The 24,712-nt window shown below is 39.4% G+C and overlaps 1 protein-coding gene across 1 annotated transcript in view; it reads left to right on the top strand.

Annotated features, from left to right (window-relative positions):
• Window positions 1-1,991: 1,991 nt before the first annotated feature.
• LOC104532892 (breast carcinoma-amplified sequence 3-like) overlaps window positions 1,992-24,712 on the top strand; it is a 198,634-nt gene continuing 175,913 nt past the window's right edge. The window contains exons 1-4 of the mRNA XM_029087529.1: window positions 1,992-2,046; window positions 2,470-2,570; window positions 6,110-6,306; window positions 7,651-7,748. Coding sequence (XP_028943362.1) covers window positions 1,992-2,046; window positions 2,470-2,570; window positions 6,110-6,306; window positions 7,651-7,748 — 451 coding nt within the window. The remainder of the gene's footprint in view (window positions 2,047-2,469; window positions 2,571-6,109; window positions 6,307-7,650; window positions 7,749-24,712) is intronic.

Raw genomic sequence — 24,712 nt, 5'->3', positions numbered from 1 at the left:
ACCGGTGAGGATGAAGTGTGGGCATTATGATTTCATATTCAGATATTTACAGTGAATCCTCAGCTGTTTGTAATCCAGGAAGGTAGGTAGGTGTGTTTTCTTAATCCGAGTTTGATATGGGCTGGACAGACACATCCATAAGTCGTTGAATTAGTGCTGTCACGGTTGTAATGAAGCCAATGAGTGTAATTTCTATATTACCTTGAGAACTGGTGAACACACGATACTGCAATAAGGCCTGTGGTTGCTGGGGCTGTACGTCCACATATGTGCAGGCACAAATTGTATTGATTCCAAGGAATATGGCAGATGCATAGTATCTCATGGGAAAAACTTGACACTTTGTAAGAATATGTCCTGATGTATATAGCACTTTAAATAATTCCTCAATAAATTAGGCCCTGAACTGAATTTTCTATATGGCAGCTTTCAGAATAAGGACACGCTGCGATACAGAGGTGTTAGAAATGGCTCCATAGCTGAGGTTGGGTTCAGATACCCACTTATACAAACAGGATGAAAACCCTTTATTTCATATAGTGTATGGATTTATGAAAACCCTGTGCTGTTTATATTATAGAGGCGCCGTTCTGTATTTATGGTTACAATTGTGTCTGCTTTGCCATTATAAACTCCTATTATTAGAGGTTTACAACATGACTGTAAAAATTTGTAGTGGATGGAGAGTTGACACATAAAGGTCAACCCTGTAAAAATATAGTTTTTAAAAATCAATTTTAAAAATTGAGTCATTTTTAGATTATGCGAATATAAAAATTTTGGTTCTAATTTTAGGATTGTCCAGTATCTTAATGCTGGAGCATAAAACTCTCTTGTTTTACCAAAGCAAAATACCATTGTTGTGTTTGCTTCTTTTAATTTGTTTTTGTGGTATCTGCTCTTCCCTCATAGTGGGTATGGTTTCTTGGTATTAAATCCAACAGGTCTCTGATACTAAGCAGGTACAAGAAAATTAAAAATACCACCTGTCTTATTGTCTGGGGTGCTTCTTGCATTTTGGTTTTTCTAAAGAGTGAAATTTTAGTTAGAGCAACATGATGCTACTGCCATAGAAAGTAAAGTAGCTGGACTGTAAGCTTTGCTAGCGTATTTAAATGACTCAGGACCACGAAGCATGAAATATTGATCTTTACAATAATGAGTCTATGATTCTCTCTTTTCTTTGTGGTAGCATTTGAACACTAAATTGTGATTTTCCCCGAAGTTGTATGTATATGTGGTAATCATTTTAGAAGTGGTTTTGGATACCATGCAGTCTGCAGAGCTGAATGAGGAACTTGCATTTTTCTGTCCATATGAAGATAAATGAGAGAAGTGAATAGAGGAACAAAACTAACTTACTTTTTCTCTGTGAATTGACAGGTCTTTGAAAACAGCAGAGACTTAGGTATTTAAGGAACTATAGTAATGTAAGATTTTCATGGTGTTGTCATGAGCTGATGAGCACTGTGGACAGATCTGATGTTGAGTCAACCCAAAAAATTTACCCAGCCTGGGATCTCTGGTAGTGACTGGAAGCAGATGCTCCAACATCTGGGAGTTTGGAGTTATGGGCTTCTTGAAGATGGTATCTGGTCTGTTGTGTTTAGTAACCACTGATGAATTTATCCCTCAGCTTGAACTAATATCTCTTCACAGTTATCAGTGTTACCTGCAGCTGAAAAAAAAATGTTTTTCTTATTTGTCCAAAATTATATACAGTATTTCTATAATGCAATGCAACACTTGAATACAGAATTTCTGGTATTTTACAGTCCAGTGAAAAAAATCTCAGTATTTAGTCTTTGTAGCAAATTAAACATCAAACTCTGCTTTGTTACAGATTCTTAATTCATACATTGTTACTACTCTAATGAAAAGGTGACACTAAGATGATAATGAAGCACTTCCAATTAAATTGCAAAAAAGTCATATCCTGAAAATCACGTTGTTTCTGAAGCCAGCTTTAAATTAACTACATTAATGTCAAAATGAGAATGATAATTCAGTTCCTGCAGTCTTGGAAGTTCTCTGTGTTTGCAGTCAGTACGTGTTGCAGTGCCTGAGGATAGCGTTTGTCAGCGTGCTTTAGCATCATTCAGATTCTGAAAAGTTTGTAGAAGAGGCTTCCATCATTGACAGCAGCATTGCTCAGTGTTAAATTCCTCAAGACAGATGGTTGTCATCTGTATTGGGCTGCTCTGTATGTTCATTAAGTACTTAAGGTTAAAAGAAGAAGAGCCAGTTGGGTTATCATGGTGGCTGTATGTATACATTCAAGTCAAAGAACTGAAATCTTGCCATCACTTTTAATGTCAATATTTGAGCTCTTTCTGTGCTCCAACATACTGTCACAGGTTTAGGAAAATGTACACATTGCTGTACCAGTAACTTACTGAAAAAGCTTTTTAAAAAGCATTTAACAGGAAATCTGATTTTTTTTGTTTGTTTGTTTCTATTTTTTTTCAGTGGTTCCACCAGGGAGCCCTGGCCCGATCACTCGACATGAGTCGTACGACAGCTTAGCGTCTGACCACAGTGGGCAAGAGGATGAAGAGTGGCTGTCACAGGTATGCTGGCTGGGGGTGTTCCAGTTCAGGAGGGAAACAGTAATAGTAGCCACTGGAAGTAAAATTCATAACTTTCCTCAAAAGGGAAAGTAAGCTTCCCATGGGCATTGCCGTGTGTGAAAGTGACTTCACTCCTGACTTAACATGGTATGAATTTGATGGTCTTTGCATTTTATACAAGCTATATTAAAAGCCATATAAAGTCCCCGTCATTACTGGCACAAGTCACATCCTTGGGAAGTTCAGGATGAAGTAGGAAGTCTAAGTTGGCAACAGAAAGTTCCCTCTCTGTCTTTTTGTCCTGACATGGTTCTTTTGAGACACGGATAAAGGAAGTTGGCTTGGCAAAATGACGGTGCCTTTTCAGTTGTGACCTGTGATACACATACTGCATTTCAACATAAAAATGGTAGATTAACTGGTTTACTTCCTTCTTTTTCTGGTTATCAGTTACTGCGTTTCCTACTGGTAATTCCTTTGAGTTATGGCTAGATACAACTACTGTAGTGCTTTAAAATGATCCTGCTTGGTAAAATGTTTTTACATGAAGTTAAATCTTCGTAGTTTTAGCCATTCTGGCTTTGTTTTAGTCAATGAAGCTTCTCTTTAAAAACTCAGTACATACTTGACTATTTGGCTCAAAATATAACTTCAGTTTAAGAATGTAGGTCATGAATAATACACTGAGAATTAGTCCCTGTTAGAAATAAAAGGTTAGAGTTCCATAAATAAATAAAAATTACAAATGCTCTGGATTTACCAAACCAATTGCAGAGTACCTGGTACGTGGAATTAGTCCTGATAAATTAGGTGGGTTTCCTTTGGTTTAAGAACAGTGGTGTTAAGGGAGTGATGCATTAAATGTGTTGCTGGGGTATATGGCATAAATATGAAATATTCATGGATGTGATTTGCTTCTCCCACTGGTGAATAAATCATACACACTATTTTCCTAAAATAAGAAGTTAGGTTTCCACATGTACTGCTCCGGGAGTGGCATTCACTGGGGAATCTACTCAGGTGAATCAACTTCCCTGGCCTAAGTTCTCAGATATGGCTGCACATTGATATGTCTTATTGGCTTGTACTGTCTGTAATTTCTCAGAGCATAAAGGTGGTGAAAATACCCAGTCAGTGTAATCAACAGGGATTTTATCACTGAGCTCCTTGAGGCCAAGATTCCACCTCTAGTTTTCCACTTATCCTCTCCAGTACCGTTTGGATAGTTCAACTTATTTTACTGTTCAGGTGACTCTGGTATAGTGGGCAACCTCGGGAAAAAGAGAGTGAGGTAAATCCACGTTATGGGGATTGGTTTATTACTAATTCTTGAGAGATATAAGATGTCAAAGGAACTTAAGACTGCTTGAACTTCATCACATCTATCCCTCTAGAACAGTAAATATCTTTATAAGAAAAAAGAAATCCCGAGTGATATCACAGAACTTGGATAATTCAGAGAATGCTTCCCAAATGTTTTATTTTTGCTAAGTGAAAAGAGTGATGATAGCTCTTTTGAGCACGAGGATTCGAGCATTCTCTAAGCAAGCCACTTTAGATTAAGCCTAAAGTGCAAGTATGTTTTTTCAAAATTAAAGTGTTGTTATCAACACTAACAGCATGCAGTGAAAAAACTCTGCCCTTCGCTTCAACTTTTCAATTAGAACAGGGGGTAATGTGTGCTGTCAGTGTGAAGTAGATACAATATGTTTGTCCTGCACACAACAGGAGAGTGAATAGGAACATCTGGCCATAGCCTCAGTAAAATTGCAGAGGCATCTGTTTACCTCTCGGCTCTGTGACACTGATGGTTTCAAGCTTAAAATATACAGATTACTTTATCTGTGGCCTAATTTACACTGCGACATAAAAGCTACTTGCCTGAGAAACCTCGAGAGTCAATCTGAGTTACGCTAAGATAAATGTGAAGATGGAAATAGTGCTAAATAGGCCGTGCATTTGTCCTCTTAGGTTAGCAGAGAACTTACAACAACACTCCCTATTGTTTGAAATTGCTTCTTAATGAGTTAAGAATCGCTACTGTTATACATATACAAAAATGAATTTCCACACTAAGTTGTATTTTTGCTGTAAAGTTGATCATTGTTTTAGCAGAAATTGATGGGAATTTAATAGTCTGTTTTTGTCATCTTAAAAGTATGAGTTCACCAGAGCTTAATATTTTCATTTCATATTTCTTTATTTTTTGATCTTTAAAGGCTCTTTTTGATTTTAAAAATTGTATTACAGCAGACTTATGCTTTGTTTACCTTCCACTTACAAGGCACAATTTTCCTGATCATATGTGTTTCCAACAGTGTTACCATCTTAAATTTTCATGGTTGTATGCATACCTGTAGTTGGCTTATTTAAGAATTTGACAGAACTGATACTCATCAGTTTTACAGTTATCAGCATGAAAAGACATTTTTTACATATTTTGGATGCTTCATTTACTGAAATAACTTAATTTTTGAAAGCTCATATATAGACTCTCACTGGGAGCCAATACATAGAGGAAAATGTGAATATTTGAAATTATTATTTGGGACACACCACCTGTATTCTGTGTGTCTTTTGGAAGTAGACATGGAACTGTGAAGCTGCTGTGGCTCTGGGTATATCTACACATGTACATACAGATACATATCTCATATACACCTATTATATAATGTTTTTGTTGTTCATTGTAAGCAAATACCTTTCCTTCTGTTTTAATGGTAGGAATTTTGTTTAAATCAATATATTTGTGTATGTAGCTGCCTTTCTAAACTCCCATGTGTTGCACATCTAATGTTTATGTTCTGTCTGCATAGTAATGAGCATGACCAGGGCTGTTCAGTGTCTCATGGCGCTTCCCATTGCTCTCTCTTACAAATCTTGTTGCTTTCCAGCAAGATGGTCTCTGCCAGCGGTATCCTCAGATCTGCCAACAGTAATTATGAGCTTGGATTTGAAATACAGTTCACACTCTGTACATGTGAAGCAGCGCTGTTTAATGTGTGAACTTTTAGAAGGCAGACGTAACAAAGCTGTAACAGCTTGCTTTTAAAAAGTGCATCCTTTGACCTGGTCAGGACTGAGGTTATCTGGGGCAGGTAGACTTTCAGCTCCTCTCTCTACTGCGTGTAGATGCAGATGGAATGCATTCCCCTCCTTGCTTCACCACAAGGGTAGCTTGTCACTGTTTGCCTTATAACATGTATTTCATGTTGGCAAGGAGAGGAATGAACAGGGTCAGGTGAAGCGATGCCAGGATGGAGCGTTGGTCTTCACAACAGTTGAAGAACTGGGGTACAGAGTCCTCAAGCTGGTGGTTCAAGGGCTTTCAGGGCTCCACAAGAAGCTCTTGGCTGTGGCTAGAGCATCGCTCTCTAGCAAAGGCATTCTGAATTTTCCCTTGTTCAGCATTCCTCCAAACCGATGGCAAAAACCTCAATTTTTGCTTTAGAGCAGGAGGATTCTGGGGGTTCAGCATATTGATGGGACCATTCAGTATATTGCAGGTTTTTGTTAAGCATTTCCCCATCTTCCCACAGGTGGAAATAGTGACTCACACGGGGCCTCATCGACGCCTGTGGATGGGCCCACAGTTCCAGTTCAAAACAATCCACCCCTCAGGCCAAACAACCGTCATTTCATCCAGTTCTTCAGTCCTGCAGTCGCATGGTCCAAGTGATACCCCGCAGCCTCTTCTGGACTTTGATACGGATGATCTTGATCTCAACAGTCTCAGGTAAAAATAAAATCAATTTCTAAGCTGTTTCACATTTATTGTGTGAATAACTTGCCTCATGCTTTCATGAGGCCATCTGTGTAGAACATGTAATAGTTTTCATCAGGCTTGTCCAGATGAAAGTCTTAGAAGAGCGTGTGACTCGACAACAGCAACAATTCATCTGGGCCAAGCAGCTTAGATTCCTTTCTGCTGCCCCTTCTTGTGCAAGTGACAGGGACAGACAGTACAAAGGGCAGTGGCCTTGCTCAGCGTCATCTTGGCTTTCACAGTTTCTGCCCTGCTTAATAAATCCATTTCCTCAGACATGAGTGGGAGCTTTATGCCACGGATTTAGGTGCTGACGGTGAAGTGGTCAGTGTGTTGGAACAGCAAGTGAACTTCTGGAATGTTTTTCCCCTCCCTGTTTTTTGAGGGGTTTTGGTTTTTTTTTTTTCCCCTTCCTTTGCTTCCTTCCTTGTGATTCTTTTCTATATATTTAATTCAGCTGGTTTTGGACATTGCCTGATTTGGAATTGGGGGCAGGGGGTGGGCCTGGGGAAGGGAAGGAAGGAGAGCGAAGGTAAATGTGGGTTTTTATTTACTGATAGCTAGTGATTTTGTAGAAGTGCTTTATGCACCATGTGTTTCTCTGTCCTGTTCAGTAACTCTCAAGATTTAACGAGTTTCCATGCTTCTGACTCTGCGTGTGATTCGAAGTCCAAAGTTCTGTGGTATGGACTTGGATTGTTTGGAACTCTGTCTGAAACTCTTCTGAGTAAAACAAGAGATGGATAATATGACTAATCCCATTAAAACTCGGCAGATTGTCCTTGGACTGAAAATACATGAGTTTGAAATGTGTGATTTCTCCTTGCATGTAATTACTGCCATAAGTGAGGATATAGCTGTCAAATATATTAATGTTTTTGTTGCATGTATGTATATGTATGCAGAGAAAAGCAGAATTTTTAAAAAATAGAGATATATGTTGCAAAAGGAATAGACAATTACAAATGTGTCTTTTCTCCTATACTGACAAAGAAAGTGCTGCTAATCAAGAGGGTAACAGAGGCTTTTTAACCAGTTTGGGTAGGGTAAGCTTTTCCCTTTAAGGCTTTCTGAGAGCTCATGTCTGAGACATAATTTGGGGATACTCACTTTTGCAGAGTCTCAGTCTGTCTCTGGATAGATTATCCAGATCTTGGCTTCACAAAACAAAAAAACCCCAAAACTTTTCAGCAGCTGGGTGATTTGAAAGTAACTAGTTGCTTAATTGGTCCAGCTGATTCAGGTTTGTGATTTAATTGCAGCCCTCTAGAGCAACGGTTTTGACACAGGTGGTAATTATAACTTCTTATTTAGGATTCAGCCAGTTCGCTCAGAACCTGTTAGCATGCCGGGGTCGTCACGTCCAGTTTCTGATCGCAGAGGAGTTTCAACAGTGATTGATGCTACCTCAGGTAGGAACATGTTCATTTTGTGTTTTCTTTGATATTCATGGCATTCATCAATCTTGTCTTTTTTTGTCTGATAACACGTTTACTAACCATTGCCATATACTTAAAAGGATATCATGATTTTCAGCTGCACAGTAGGGTAAGTGCTGTCTTATAAATACTTACTGAAAGCTGCCATAATGATGACTTTTTTTTTCCTACCACTCAAATCTGAAGTTACAGCATTGTGGTAAGATGTAAACACAGTATTTATGTTAAGTTTAACATGAGCTATAGAATTCTGAAAACTGCCTAAACTAAAAAGCAGATCATTTGCAAATAATAACACTGAAATTCTTTTATTAATGAATGCCTGAAGCATAGAATATTGCAGATCATTGGCAAATACTAACACTGAAATGCTTTTATTAATGAATGCCTAGAGCATAGAATATTACAGTTCCATCTCATTTATAAAATAGCTTTCATTGAAATGTAATCATAAACGTAATAGATTTCTGTGAACAGTGAAGACAACAGGATAGTTTATCTAATGTTTGTGTAAAAGGCACATTTTCACTACTCTGCTCTAAAAGAGCGTGTAAATTTAATGCTACAGTGGGTATGTTAATATCAACATAGTAATATATGTACTATAAAGTTTCCTGCTTTTTTTCCTCAGTGGAGGGGTATAGTCTGTATAAAAGAAACAAGGACAGCAGAGCTTTATATTCTAGTACAGCTGTATAGTGTCTGAAGGGTCTACACAGCAGGATTTTGTCAAATAAAATCTCTCACAAGTAGAATTATTAAACACACAGCATTAGTCAAACAGTCAAGTCGGAGAGGATTTTAATCTTTAGCGATTTGAAAATCCCTGGAGACTGCTGATTGGATTGAGGTTAAACTGTAAAAAGAGACTGTAACACATACAGAAACTGGTTTCTGAAGGTTGTTTTAAAGAAAGTTAAAATAAAAGCTCCTGTTCCTGACTCTGTTTGCTATTGATACAAATTCTGAGTCCAAGATACTGTATTGTTTGACAAATTAATTTATTTGGGTATTACAGGATAGTTCTTAGATGTGTTTGTAACCGAGTTCAATAATAACTATATTTACTTTGGATATTGAGGATTGTCATTATAAATTCCATTTTCAAATATTTAAAACTTGTTAAATTAATTCACATTGAGCTCAGGCAAACATCTGATGCTGGTTATTTAGAGGGAATTTTATTTATTTGAGTACATGACAAAGTAATTTTGAAAATAATTGTTTGCTACAGAAGAAAACATAAATGTATCAGTTAAGATTTTTTTTTTTTTGACTAGTTCATCTATGCTTATTACCCCTAAAAGGTTACAAGCTCGAATCATAGGAGTGCTGCTGTCTGTGCATCTGACACTTCAGGTGCAGGGTGATTAATGGCATGGCTGTTCTTCACCAGCAACGTGACTGTGCCAGCTGATACAGATAAAGATATCTAGGTTATCAGGGTTGGGTTTTTCCCTCCCCTGTATGAATGGAGCAGTTCCATTACCTATAGCATGGATGTGTGTTCATTCTGAAATACAACCATTCTGTAACTGTAACACATTCTAAAACTGTGTTATTCCATCTCCAGTAGAAACAATGAGCCACGTAGGACTGTTTGTCTTCTATGCTAAACAGCCTTTCCTCTAGTGTGGATAGGGCCTTCATATGAAATGGCTCATGCGAATGTGATGAAGCTCTATTGGTAATGCCTTTAACATGTGTGTTCATATTAAAATTGCCAGAGTCAATTGTATACATTGTTATGACACTGAAAATATATTTACTGTACAGCAGTGACTCAGCTTTGTTCTAACACCTCATAAGTTTCTTATAAACAGTACATGGATTTTGTTAGGGACATGCTGATAGCAGTATTTTATTTAACCTCGCTGCCAGACAGTTTGGATTTGAATTGATTTTTGATTCAGGGACTTTACCATCTATTTACAGTTTTCATATTGCCTGACCCCTGTCCATTCCCATGCAGAAGTTATTCATCCAAGTTTAGAGTAGATATGCCAGATTATGTGTGATGCTATAGAGGTGTGAATTCTGTTACAGAGTAAAGGATATGCAAGGAAAAAACATGCACTGCTTCTTGAGATGTTGTGCTGCTCTTGTAACAGAGCCCAGCAAAGGGAAGAAGAGTGTATTATGCTTACCTTCATTTCTTCCCACCTTTGAGATGTGCAGAAAACTACATTAAGCTCAGCTCTGAATGTAAAGATTTTATTTTTAAATGCTGCTTGTGTACAACGTTGCATTTTTTTTGTTATAGTCCACTACTGTAAGTATTCTCATTTCCTGCTATTACCAAGGCATGCCCTAAATGGCTTATATTCTTTATGGAAAACAAATTTATTGGAAAATACTTTTTTAGGTTTGAAGGATTTTTTTTTAAGTAGCTCATAAATTTTTACTACCTAAGCTGAACCGGGAAGTGATTCTTCAGTTATGACCCATGCATTCGAGTCTGTTGCACTTTATGAAGATGCTTATCTGGCTGTTTGATTGCCTGTTGCTTAGAGATACAACCAGCGTGGCGCCTCTTCTTATCTAACTCCATCACTTGTTCTTCCTATCAAAAGATTTCAAGTACATGTTTATCATCTTACATTATTCTTCCACCATTTTTGATAGCTTCCTTCCTTCTCCACTATTGGTGACAACTCTGTTGTTGCATTTAGTAAGATATTAATGTAATTTTTTTATCATGATTTTCACATGTCTGTAAAACTGTGGTATAGTAATGACCATTTTCTCACAAGGTCATTTGCAAAAATCTTCATTTAAAAACTACAAAACTCTAATACATGAAAAAATATAATGAAAATTTGCAATAGCATTTTCAAGGTGGATGACAAGATCTGTAAAGATTACTTGGATAAATGTAAAAAAATGCAGATTTCAATATGGTTATCTTAAAGTTCTGTTCAGATATTATCTGGTCTGGTTTTTGGGGGTGGTTTTTTTAATGGAATATTTAAGAAAAGTTTGCAAAAATGCAGTTACCTAAAGCTACTGGACATTTGTCCCTCAATGCACACATTTTAGTTATATGCATCACGGAGAGAATATACCCTCAAGGATTAAATGCACTGTAATTCCAGATGCTATTCCAGATTGGCAGTTAGAAATGTTAAAGGGACAACACTGAGTTTAAAGTTGTGTAAAGCAGGAAGCTTTAATAATAATGCAGCAAAAGAATCACTACTGTACACGTAGCAAATACACACTGTGTGTAGCAAGCAGGAGTTTGTGCTTGTGTCTGTGTATCTGTCCTTGCCAAAGAAGTGCTGAGGCTGTCGGCGGAGTTTAACGAAGATGAGGTAAGTCTCGGTAAGTCAGGTTACATTTAAGACTTTAGTAGGCACTCAAGATGGAAGAGAAAACCTCACAAGTGCCCTGTCTGCAGGAGATGCTGCAGATGAAGGTCACACTCTTTGCACCACCAAACCTACCAACCCTAAGGCAGAAATCTGTATTGTGACCAAAAAAAAAGTAGCTCTTGAAGAATGAGCCTGCTCTGTTTCGAAAGACCACTCTCCAGGCATGACTTGAAAACTTTACGGTACCTGTGTGCGTTGAATGCTGTTCCTGTCTTTGATGTGACTAGCTTTTGATATGATTTTCTGCTAGCTGACAATATTTACAGAATCGTGGAGACTTACCTAGAAAACATAAGCATAAACTAGACATGTAATTGAGTATTGGAAATACTCATCCTTCATCCACAAGTTATAGTATAAAAATTCAGAAAAGTGCCTGGAAGGCACTTTTCTGAATTTTTATACTATAACTTGTGGATGAAGGATGCACATCATATATGTTACGCACCTGGAAGTCAAACCTGATAGAACTCTACTACTAATAAATAATGCAGAAATTAAAGGGTGTATGAAGGTTAGGATATCTGCATGGAACAACAGCTCTGAGCTTTCAGAAACAGAAAACCTCTAAAGAAGGGGTTTCACAGCAGTTCCTGATCACAGTGAATTTATCACACAGCTGCATTGAGTCTGTAAGGGCGAGAGTTTCCCTTAAACTGTAACAAATGTGTTGAAGGGCTCAGGTACTCAGGTATGCTCAGGCAGAGCTGTTAATTCAGTCCTGCTCAGTTAAAAAACAAAAAGTGTGTGTGTGTTTATGAAAAGCTGTGTTTATTCCCTCGTACAAAGAGGTTTTTGACACTTACCCATCAGTCATGTAATGATTTTTTGGCATTGTCAGCAGAGTAGGAAAGTGTTGACAAAGACGTTGTCTGATTTCTGTTTTGCATTGGCCTTTTCCTTTCCTCCTTGGAGATCTCTGTTTCTTTCTTGCTTAGGACAAATACAGAAGTTAAGAGTGGGAAGGATTTTAATTAATAAAATGAAATTGTAGAAGAAGAAGATCCTGACCCCCTTTTTTTTCCCCCCCTCTGTGTGTGTGGAGTTGGGAGAAGCTTTATGTTCTCTTCTAAAACCTGGCATGTGCTGTGCTGCTTAGGGATGCAAGCATCATTTTTTAATGAAGTTTGTTTATTACTGTTGTATGAAACTCTGACAATACCAAGCTCTCTTCTGGTTACTTCAATCAATGCCCACTTAAAATTGGCTTGTAATTTAGTACTTCCCTTTCTTTTGTGTGTGACTGGCTGGTTGTGGACAGATAGCTTGTTGCCTGCAGAGGGTTTAATGAAGAGAAGAATTGACTTGGGTTTTGTGGGGGAGGGAGGTTGCCTCCCCTTCCTCCCTCCTCCCCTTCTGCCTGTGAAGGATCTTTTATTGTTCATCACCACACCTGTGAGATAGGGACCAGGGGACAAATCTTTACTGTCCAGCAATGCTCTCACGTGGAATTTAATAAACGCTTCTGCTGTCACACCTTAAACCGTCTGAGCTCTTTTTCTGTTGTATGCGCGATCAAATATTTATTCCCAAATGCTGTACGCCAGAAAGTGCTGCCTTGGAGTAGCGGAGATCAGTTATTCAGGTAGTAAAGATGTGTGAATGCAGCTGGCAGATGAAGTCACCAACATGATGAATTCCCAGGCTGTCCTTATTGCCACAGGCAGGAACTGACAGGCCGGAGCGGTCGCTGGTTTCCCATTACGGGCGCTGGTAGGGCCCAGGGAGTCCTGGCGTCACCGATACTCCAGCTGCCCCGCTTGAGCGGAGCCGGCCAGCGCTCGAGGGTCCTTGTTGCGGCGAGATGTAATCGATATGGTCTGGAGTCCTTGACCTGAACCTGTAATTACCTGGATGGCATAAAGGTAGTTTGTTGTTGCAGATAGAGATTGCACTCAGATCCTCTGAGTATAATGCTGAGCTTTGAAGCCAAGGAAGGGATTTGGCCCTTGGTCTATTCTTCACAGCAACTGAGAGGTTTAATAATGGTCACATAACGAGCTGTTCTTAGAGGGCATCACCTGTTTAGTGACAGCAAAAACGCGTACCCAGCACTGTTTGCTTTGTACTTCTGCATTCTGTCAGCTTAAATTTAAATTAGTTTAGGTTATGGTTCTTTCCTGGAATGACTTCTGAGGCAATTCTGTTGATAGCGTATCTATTTAGAACACTTATTATGTTACTTATTTGAAAACCATTTTATGTATTATTCCTAGAATAGTGGCAGCATGTGGGATATATCGGGTATTTTTGTTTTCTCAGTGCAATAGCACGCACTTGCACGCACTCGCACTCTCTCCCTGCTATTTGTCTGTCTTGCTAAATGTGTGTGTGCACATGAGCTGAGCAATACAAAATTCTGGTACTTAGATGAAATAAATCAAGTTGAAAAAATTCTAATTTGAGAAGATGTTATCTGATGAGTTTTGAAGAGAGCCTTAAGACAGAACTGCCTTCCACGGGCTCCAAGATGCCAATGCAGTATACATGAGTACATCTAGAAACAGCTATGCCCTATAGACTATGGAGATGTGAAGAGAAATTAAAATGACCTGGCAGTACTGACTGGGCACTTGCTGCTGGATCATTGCCCAGCTTGGGACAAGACTCAGCTGCAGGGATACATGGAGTAGCATTAATGTCTTGAAACACTGGTGGGTGTTTTCTGTAGGCAGGAGAAGTATACTGGAGAGGAAGGGCATGAGAACAGGGATTGAAAGGCAGTCGAATATTTACATACTAATTTATTTTTGCCTCCCTGTGAAGGTTCTGTCTGGGTTAGTCTGTCAGTTCTGGAGATGAGAACTTGCTTTGTGCAGGACAAGATAGTGATACAGGCTAGCAGCTACCCTGCTAGTGACAGAGGTTGTTTATTCCTCATCCCAGTTAGCGTTTGGTTTAGCTGAGGAGTCTCATAGTAATTGAAGCGACTCATCTCTTCCGACATGGTTGTGCTTTGACACATAAGTGTCCATCAACTAAAAAAAGGATGCAACTTAAGTTACTCAAGGTGCTTAATCCCCTGAAGGATGATCACCTTGTTCATCTCACTAATGCGATTTTTGATAATTCACAGGGAGCTTTGACAAACAAGAAACCCAGCAATTTCCATGTTGATGTCATAGCTGGATGAAAGCATAACTGTGACCTAGCCAGTATAATAACCAAATACAAGGTAATGGGGTTTTTCTTCATAAATGAAGAGAAGTTGCAGTGAGGCCTCCAGGGGCCACGTTAATGGTCACTGGCGCAGTCCTCTGTTGCTCAAAGACAGTTGTTCTCGTGTCACACAACCCATTTGACGTGTGTACGAGTGACCCATTAATGCAGACAGTGGAGTGTCTTATTGCTTAAGTGTTAACTACTAACTTCCAGTTGGGGAAGCCACCTTCAGTTCATATAATGGTTTGTCAGCTGAAAAATAGCAATGTGCTAGAGCATGGGCTGGTCCCAGCATATAAATGCCTTCTGTTTGTTTTTTTGGGGGAAAAAAGCCAAAATGCACAATAGGTATTTTGTATATCACTAGCCAACACAAACTCATTCTGAATGTTAAACTGTGGTATCTACCCCTTAATTGTCTTTCATTAGCAGTTGTTGCTAATGTTCTGCCTAGGTAGCTTTAAAGTTCCAAATAAGTGGAAAGTGTTGATTCTAATCATATCTGACACCACAATCTTCTGTGGAACAGCACATGAGCTGAGATTCCCGATGGGCTCCTGTAGGATACAATATTTATTATAGCTTGAGATCTAAGAGCTCCTAGCTACTGTTAAACTTATAAGAGATCCAGAAACCTCAGTGTCTGTACTTGTGTTTTTATAGATTGCACAGAAATAACACACCATACAGGATTTGCAGAGAAGCGTGTTCATTGACATTTCTGCTCTTTTTATACAGTGCTTAAAGGAATCATTTTACAAATCTTGATTTTATTTTTTTTTTTTTCATAAGTTTGTAGTATATTCTAAGCTCACCTATTAATCTAGACTTAAAATCACAACCTCCTCACCCTGTCTTCTCCTTGCTGAAGTAAGGGTGTTCTCTGCTGGAAATAAATATTTATATCTAAGTTGAAATATAGTCTGTTGGTACTCACTTGTATATGTTTTATTGCCTCAATGACGTCAGGGGTAAAAAAAAAAACAAAACAGATGGAAAATATTTTGTTTTTCTTAATTATCCAATAATGTGAAATACCCATTGGCTTGCAGTCGTCTTGGCTCCTCCTCCTGCCTTGGCCTTCATCCCTGGCATGATCCCAGCCAGTTTTTAACAGTGCTTTATCTGCTGCTTGCACTGGTTTTAACTTTCACTTTTTTTTATTAGAACCAAATCTAAATTAGGTGCTGGTTCATACTCTAGCTGTGGGTGGAATTCTACAAAAAGCCAAAGGCGATGCCAGGACGCAGTTGCTGCAGAGAGCAGCCAGCGCGGGGAGTGAAAGGAGCCCCTGTTTGTCACCATCCTCTTCCTCAGCCAGTTCTCATGTGCAATACCAGTCACTGGCAGAGCCTCCAGCTGTGGGGGCTGCAAGATCCCTTACAGTCTGGACCAGTGGTGGGGACAGCCTGCCTGGGGCTCGCCTCCTTCCAGAGTGAACGCGGAGTTGTAGAGGGAGCACGTCAAGCCAAGTGCTTCGTGTACGTAAACCTTCTGGTGCTGTTCCCTGTGTAAAGGTGAAAACAAGCAGGTCGCACTCAGTCAGTGACAGAAAGCAGACTTGGGATTATTCACATCATTAGCACAGGATTTCTCCAGATAAGAGAAGTGGTGTATGAGCCTCTATTGCCCTCAGGCTGTCTTGTGTTTATTGTGCAGGGCGTGGTCCTTTAAAATGGAGCAAGAACAGGGAAAAGAAAAAGGTGGTAATATGACTAACATATGGTTTTTGCTGGAGTTTGGCCACAGGTTTAAGGTCTCCGAGTGGATTCCTGGGGCCTTCGTATGCTATCCCAAAACCAACACGAAAGCTTTTCCAAATATATTTTATATGTTCTGTGATTGTAATAGTCCTATCAAAAATCCCGTGTCCCCAGGTCAAGCAGGGTGCAAGGCCTCCTCTTCTGAAACCCCAGGCTTGCCAAGTCTCTCTTGCCTGATTATTTCCCTCCAGTGATGGCGGGCGACTGCGTGTGCCTCTGGTGCCGGGTGTGCTGAGCAGAATGCCCGCAGGGACGTCCAGCACAACTGCTTTCCCTTGAGCTCACATCTGCTCGGAGCGAGTGGGACCTACATGTGCTCACTTGCCTGGGCTCTGGTCCGAGGTGCAGCTGGCCCTGGCTGCCTACAACCCACCTGTATTTCTGGATCATTCATAGGATTTGCTAGGCTTTGGCACAGAGTATCTGGTTGGGTTTGAGCACTACTTTTGGTAATGGGCTTTATTGTTGTCTTTTGTGTTACTTTTCCTTCGCTCCACATTCTGAGGCCATTAATGTGAGAACTGGAGGACAGGAGCTGGAAACTCTGTAATTCATAGCATCTTTTAATGTTAGAACCCTGCAAAAAAGTCCTGACTGTACCACTCCAGGAAAGGAGGCTTCTGGAAATACAGTACAGATGTATTTTTGCCTTGATCAAAAAAAACCCAAAAACCAATAGAAGCCACTGTTGTAGTAAGAATCTTACTAGCTCTTTACTACCAGGACAATTTCCATTAATTGAATTTGCATTAATTGAAAAAGTACCTCTTTGGACTTTCACCTGAGCAAATCACCATGTGCTAGGCTGTTTGACCATCACTTAAAATGCATTTTAAAAGTAAGCATTGCATTCTCTAATCTTGTGATTGAATGTCAAATTTAGTAATTGACTGTAGATCATTTACAAGGTTGATTGTGTTGCTGGTGTATTTTTTAAGAAACAGAAAGTTGACATGAAAGAATTTAGAAAAGAAATACTCTTGTGTTAGGTTTTTGGTTTTGGTGTTTCTATTTAAGCTTAAAAAAAACCCCCAAAAAACAACAACAAAAAAACCCCAAACCCACAAAACAAAACCAAAACAACAGGAACAAACAGTGTACAGTGAAACTATATTTCATACTTACATGGAAGTATGTTTTACCACTGAAGTTGGATAAAAAATTCACTATATCATAAGCGAATCATTTCTCCCTTGATTTGTGGCCAAAATATGAGGAAAAACCTTGCAGTTGCATTATGCATTTTACAAAAGAACATATGCATGCATTTAAATCATTTACATTTCATCTTTGCTTTCTCTTTATTTTTAACCCATATTATAGTGAATGACAGCATGTTTGGAAAATCGAGGTTGAAAGCAAAGTTTAAACTTTCATGCACAATAAGCTAAACTGCAAGCAGTGCTTCACTATTTCATGATTTTATTTCAAAGTTTTGCTGATGCCTCTTCCTTTCTCTCTGATGAAACATCTGACTGAAACTCTGGGAATCTGGCTTGCAAAAAGAAAAAATGTAGTGCGGTTGGTTTGTGCTGTTCTTGCGGTGCCTGTGAAGAAAGAGAATCCATCCTTATTGAAGCAGGTCCTCAGGAGAATGTGCAGCCATGTGCTTAAAGACGCTCTGCATCAGGGCTCAGTAAGACTAGTAATTATTGATTGTTAGGCAGTATCAAATATTTTTCGTGCTATAAAATCCTTTTTGATAGGGGTGAGGAGGGCAGGATAGAAGAGCACCAACTCTACCTGATGTAATACCCTGACATGACTATTCAGCACTACTCTGCTGTGTGTTAAATTGGCAACTTTCTGCTTATATAGTGGGTAGCTGAAAAAGAATTTGAATTGTGGGTATGATGTTTTGTTTAATGTCATCAGCAAGCACCGCTTCCACATTGCTGTGAGTGGACAAATAAAATTCAGCTTTATTGGCCTAGTTATAGCCTTTTAATAACACTTCAGTGAAAGATTGTGCATGCCATGAAGTGCTGCATGCGTGCTCTAAAGTGATATGATGTGACTCAAGTACAGTGATATGTCAGCTGGGTAGCAGCTTCTGACACAGGTGAGGCCGTACGCACAGTCAGCTCTCCCTTTACCCGGGGACCGGGGTAAAGCTGGGCTGTGGAGGGCAGTGGAGGAGCCAAAGCACCGTGCAGATCACAGAATCATAGGGGTTGGGAGGGACCTCAGGAGATCATCCAGTCCAACCCCCCTGCTAAAGCAGGTTCCCTACAGCAGGTTGCACAGGAAAGTGTCCAGGTGGGTTTTGAACATCTCCAGAAATCATAGAATTGTACATTGTTGTAAGTTGGAAGGGACCCAGAAGGATCATCAAGTTCAGCTCTTGTCCCAGCATAAGACAATGGAGATGGAGATTCCACAACCTCTCTGGACAGCTTATTCCAGTGCTCCAACACCCTTACAGTAAATAAGTTTTTCATTAAGTTAAGATATACCCAAATAACGCTCAGGAGTGGGGTTTGTCACCTTCTCCTCTGCCCTGGCTGTGCCACCCGCGGGCTGGCTCCCCGCAGAGCTGCCCAGCAGTCTTGGCTCAGCACTGTCCCACTCTAGCAGTGACAAGACCACGGTGCCAAGACCCGAGCTAGCTCTGCATGGAGCCAGCTACCATTTGTTAGCTTAGGCTCCGTGCCATGTGGGGACAGATAAACTGCTTGCTGCTTGCAGACATCAACTGACCCTCCATCGGGGTAGCTGAGCTTGGCCCTGTTTCTGCATCCTCACCATGTGGGGCTTCTGGGGTTGTCAGTCAGAGTTCAGCACATGCAGAGGCCACAGGATTTGTTTGTAAATGTCGTTTTGGAAGTTAGATATTTACACATGCCTCTTAAATTCAGAGCTCAAAATACAGAGTAACTTTCATCTCTAACAGCTTGCAGAAATTTTTCCTCGTTGTCTTCACCTCCCAGACTCTGTAAGAGTGAAACTCGGAGTTCTTCAATTATTTTGCTAGTAGAGTTTGAATTATAACCGAGGATATCACATGGAAGACCTGTAACTTATTTGTATAGCCATCCTTCCATGTTTAAAACCAAGTCAAGAAACTAATGAGGTTACAAAAATATTGCTGATCCTGAAGCAAATATAGTTGGAGAACATATGCTTTGGTTTTACATTTCTGCCTCTAAAAGGTGACATGTCCCGTGTTTGTCATTTAATTTAACATTCTATATATTTTTAAACGGCTGTATGATTTGAAATCTCCAGATGCCATGCTTTATGCTAAATGAGGTTGACAGTTCAGTGATGTGGAAGGCCATTATCTCACCTTTGTGCTTCTAAACTATAGCCACTTGCCTTTGCCTGTTCATAATGCATTTACTGCATTACAGCGGTGGAATTTTTAACACCTATTGAAAGCATTAATGAGGTATGCCATACTGATGAGCACTTTAAGATAAGTGAAAAGCAAGAACTGCTGCTGTTCTTCAAGTTCATATTTTTCCTATTGCTTGTACTGGGGATTCAGTAAATGACTGCTGAACTCCAGGAATAGATGCTGGTAATGCTCTGTATCATGTATCGCTGTACTCTCAGATTGCACAGTGAACAACAATTATCTGGATTAGTTACCAGGCACTTAGGTGGTATCTTTAATATGCCACTGGCAAGTGAGTGTAAGGCAGTCACGTGCCAGTGGTAGCTTGGTGAGATGTTCCTCAGATGATCAGTGTAACCAAGATAACGTGGACTTCCAAACCACAGTGTGGGAAGGCCACTGGATTTTCACACATGCAGTAGAGTCATTTCCCCAAGTGCTGTGATCACTCACGCTGTGACCAATGCATCCTAAAGGAGTGTGATTTGATTAAAAAAAAAATATATATATTTAATGATAAAATAGTAGCATTGTAGTGGTTTATCTTGAGATTGATTTACTCAGGAATGTTACTCCCATTTTTAAGTAGATCTATCAATATGTGAAGCCCGGGCTGCCAAGCTGTGCTGTTCCCCAGCAGTCACTGCGAGTGCCAACGCCACCTATGTGTGTCTGTCCTGAAACTAATGCCAAGTGGGCAGGTTACAACTTTTACCTGCCCTTCCTCAACTGGCAGCTCGGTCCCCAACAAAGACATGTGGTGTGTCTTGATAAACGACTCTGGCTCTATCACTACCAACTGTTGCTATCTATAAACTAAAATTCAGACTTTTGTATCCTATTACCGTTGTCCTGAGTCAGCAGGTCTCCTATAGAACCATTTTTCTATAAACTTGAAAAATGGATAATCAGTACTTGGAGTGTTAAAGTTCAGTAATACAAGAATAAGTCATAAATATGTCACTTGTATCTTAAAAGCTAACCAGCTAGAAACTCTCCCTCTTGTCTGATCTGACCCCTGGTGCCTTTGATCACCATTTTCTCCTCTTTCTCAGCACCACAGCTTACTACTTAGTTTTCCACATTTTCTGTTGCCGTTGTGACAGTGTTCTGCTGCAGATTACAGCTGTGCTTAGGCACCATAAGGTTTATATGATTAGTCAGCATTTGGTTTCCATATATAGCAAAAGTACGTCTGGAGAAAATATTCTTTTACGTATTTCCAGGCAATAGGATCAAAGAGCTCTCTAGGTTCTCAGTTTTAATTTATCTCTTCTTGCTCGCTGTATAAGGAACATCAAAAAGAATCTGTGTTTGCAGGAGAGAAGGGAGCCTTTTGCTGTGTAGCTTTGGGAGCACCATTCACCCAGGCCAGCTTAAAATCCTGACCTTTCTTCCTCCATAGCATTGCCAAGAGGTGAACTTTGGTTTTCATGCCTACGCGTTTCTATCTGGACATGACTTCTCTCTTTTCTTGAATTCTGTGGTGTCTCCCATTCTGGTTTCTTTGATACTCAGAATTACCCCTCATCTTCCCCGGCCCTGATCACAGCTGCTGAGCTCATCTTCCTCCTTTATCACAGCAGTTACCATAGTTCTCAGTCCCTGTGTTGGCTCCTCTTCTGCCATAAAACATGCAAGGTTCGTACACTTGTGTCTAAGCATTTGAATGTTTGTTTCTAGCTCAACTTTGATTTTCTCAGTAATTCCCTTTATACTCGTAATACCTTTTGGTATTTACTTCTACACAAGAAGCTCATCCTTCAGATATCAACTCTTAAAGCATGCAGGACATATCTGAAGCTCTTCATCTGCCATGATGTCTACCAGAAATGTGATCTCTAACAGTGCTTTGAGTTACGACTGTGTAAGGAGTTGCGTGTGTAGGCTTGTATTCTCATATTAGGTGCTGTATTTATGTCAGTATTTCTTGCAGCTCAATTAGATCCTTTTTTTCTGTATATTTCATTAGATTCTTACTGCAACAATTTGTGAACTTTTATATTTTCACAGTGTGGAGTAGCAAGGGTGCTGCTGGAGACAGCCATAGGTAATTTGCATTAGTAAGTAAGCAGTATACTTTAATTATACAAATCAGCATAACTTTTTCATAGGAGGACATTTTCTGAAATATTAGTAAGTGTAGTAAGCCAAGACATTTGAGACCTTTTTGCATCACATTTTCAGAAAGGCCCTTTTTTCTGATGATAGAAGATCTGCATTTAAAAAAAAAAAATAATTAGTTTGATTTCAGTCATCTACTCAACATTTCTAAGCTACTTGCCAAGTGATCCCAGGTGTGGGATTGCAGCAGGTAATTTCCTGCGCTGTATTTGTGCGGGTGATTTTCTGTGTTAGAAGATGATATCGGCTCACCTGGCCTCTCAGTGACAGAGAAATCCTTTGTTTATTCATTTAGTAGGCAGATTAACCCTAATGAATATGGCTTCCTGGAAATAGATACAGGGGACAATAGCAAAGTGAGGAGAGGGGAGAAATGGGGCAAATTCCCTTTTCTTTCTTCACTTTTAAATAATGGTAGCTTTCATAGCAGGGTGTTTTAAATCAGAAAGGAACGTGAAATATGTCAACCAGAAATTCTTGATTTTAAACAAAATCTTTTTCTTTTATGGTTCAAAGAGGTGCTGGAGCTTTCTTACTAAGTCTGGTACAATTCTGCCCTATTGAATCTGTTTGAATGCTTTGTCCTGTCAAAAAGTAGGGTAAAGTAAGATACTCGCACCGCATGGCACTCAAGTCCTCATAGCTGGAGGTGTGTGTCGTGGGTAAAACTGTGGAATGGTATGTTGATGTGTGCATTGTGTTGATGTTATCCGAGTAGCTGCATTGTAAAAGACAATGTTCATACAAGGGTTAGGCTACACGTGTTGGTTTTCTTAACAGTCATTCTCTTATCTTGAGCTGACACAGAAAGCTTCAAGAAAGCATTGCAAACAGCACCATTTCTTGTATTACTGCTTTTCTGCTGTATGATGTATGCAGGTGCTCTGCACGAGGTCTGGATGAGGTTTATGAAAGGCTCTACCATTATCACTGTTATTTAAATAAATGAGTAATTTCTCAGATGTTGTTGATGTGACATTGGACTATTGTTCATAACGCAATGTGAGAATCTGCCTGGAAGTTAGCGGAGGTGAATCCAAAGCCCTAAGAAACTGAGGGAAAGATGGTCGTTGAGGTTTTTAGGGATATAAACCAGACTCGTCCTGGTGTTACATGCAGATTCACTGCATATCATTCAGCTGATGTTTGGACAGCATGAATAAATTAACTTATTCAAGCTCAAAGAAGAAATAATGTCATGGTGAATTTAAGTTGTGTATATGTTAGTATTTATGTATTTTTTTTTTAATGCATACACATATCAAATAGTATTTTAAATTAAACTGTTTTAGTTTGCTAGCTCAGATCACTGTTGCAAGCTACTAGTCAAAGTGCAGACATAAGTACAATGAATGGTTTTGCTGCATTTGAGAGAGGAACAATTTCTTGCATTTTTATGTGACTGGTACTTGAGATACATTATTCCCAAGACATGGATGTGTAGACACAGATGTGAAAATCTCTTAACTTCCAACCAAACTTTTCCAGATCTTATCACTATAATTTATTCTTTACTCTCTATAGACTAGAAAAATGTCTTCTTTCACATAACTTAATACATTGGAGGAAAAGGAAAGTTCTCTTCTACCACATGGTAAGTGTTGGAGATGAGATACTGTTGGCTTTAGCACGCTGACTTTTGTAGTTGCCTGTAAAAACTCTAGAGTTTCAGAAGGGAAGTGAAAAAACAGAATTTACCTTTCCATGAAGAATAGAGGTTTCCATTGTTTCTTAGTTACATTGCTGAAAGTATAAATGCACAGGAACAGATAATTTTTTTGAAAGTATACATTTATACACGGGTATGTGTATTATGTGTATGGGACAGCAATAAATTACAAATGAATTTGTTTGCTTTGTATGGAGATTGTTTTATCTTTCTTAAAGCTACTATTTATATAACCTTTAACCAAACAGAGAGTAGCCAAAGTATTTTTGAGAGTGAGAATTGTTTTTCTGGCTGGTGTGCCTAACAACTTAATTCACTCCAATGGTGCGGTACAGCGTACGCTCATGCTGTGCAGGAACTCACCACGTTGATATGCAGACAATTTGCCAAAGATTTCCCCCCCCCTCCCTGCATGTGAAAGCTCAAAATAGATATATGTCACATTAGGTGTCATTAAAATAGAGCTTGTGATAACTAATACATTTAGTGGTACCTAATTACTTTTAAAAGATGTTGACACAGTTGCAAAAGGAGAATGTCACAGATCGCCTTTTGAGACTGTCTGTATTAGTGGGGGTTTTTTTTCTCCATTTAGTGAAAACCAAAGGACAACAGTCATTATACGATTCTGTTCTTTAAGTATTTTCATAATCCAACATAAATTGGCCCACCCAAGGATTATGTCTGTCTTATAAGGATGTGTTTATATAGTCATTGGGTGAAAGATTGCAGAAGTTGAACCACTAGTTTTGAAAGTCGAGCCAGACCAGGAAAAATCAGGATACAATTTGGCACTTATGGAGACTAAATGATTTCCTTTTTAGCTGCTGATTTCTACTGGGAAATGTATCCTTGGACTGAAAATTGCATCCGGAAAAATGTTTATGTAGTGTTTTTCAAATGACTGATTATTCCTCTAACCTTTAACACACACTGTGTGTGATTTTCTTCCTTATTAACTCTTTCACAACCAAATGAATTATTTCCTTTGCTGTAAATAAAATTAAGTATCTATTTCACTACATGCAATATTTTAACGCTGTAATAACACAGAAAAAGACAAGCCAGGGATTTTATTGAGTCAGTAATACAGGGAAATCCAGCTCATCTTTTCTGTCAGGCTTTCCTGGAAGAAGAGTATCCTGCTATGACAGCGAGGCAGGCAGAGCACACTAACTTTTTATCCTGATTGCTGCAGAGAAGGAGGACAAAAATGTTCTTAACGTACCATGAGATGCAGTTTTCTGCCAGGCAGGGGAGGTTTCCCCAAGACGTGTGTCTGAGGTGGAGGGACCGTACTGCCAACTACTGGCTATTACTTGCTGCTGAATACAGTGAATTCACAGAATCACAGGATGTCAGGGATTGGAAGGGACCTCGGAAGATCATCTAGTCCAACCCCCCTGCCGGAGCAGGATCACCTAGATGAGATTAATTCATTGTAGGCTTGAGGCTTGTCTGCGGGGGAATTGATTGGTGCAGCAACAACAAAACAAGCAGTTTTA

The sequence above is a fragment of the Antrostomus carolinensis genome, unplaced genomic scaffold, assembly GCF_000700745.2.
Source record: "Antrostomus carolinensis isolate BGI_N321 unplaced genomic scaffold, ASM70074v2 scaffold7061, whole genome shotgun sequence".
NCBI lineage: Eukaryota > Metazoa > Chordata > Aves > Caprimulgiformes > Caprimulgidae > Antrostomus > Antrostomus carolinensis.
This window is presented reverse-complemented; position numbering and strand designations above follow the sequence as displayed.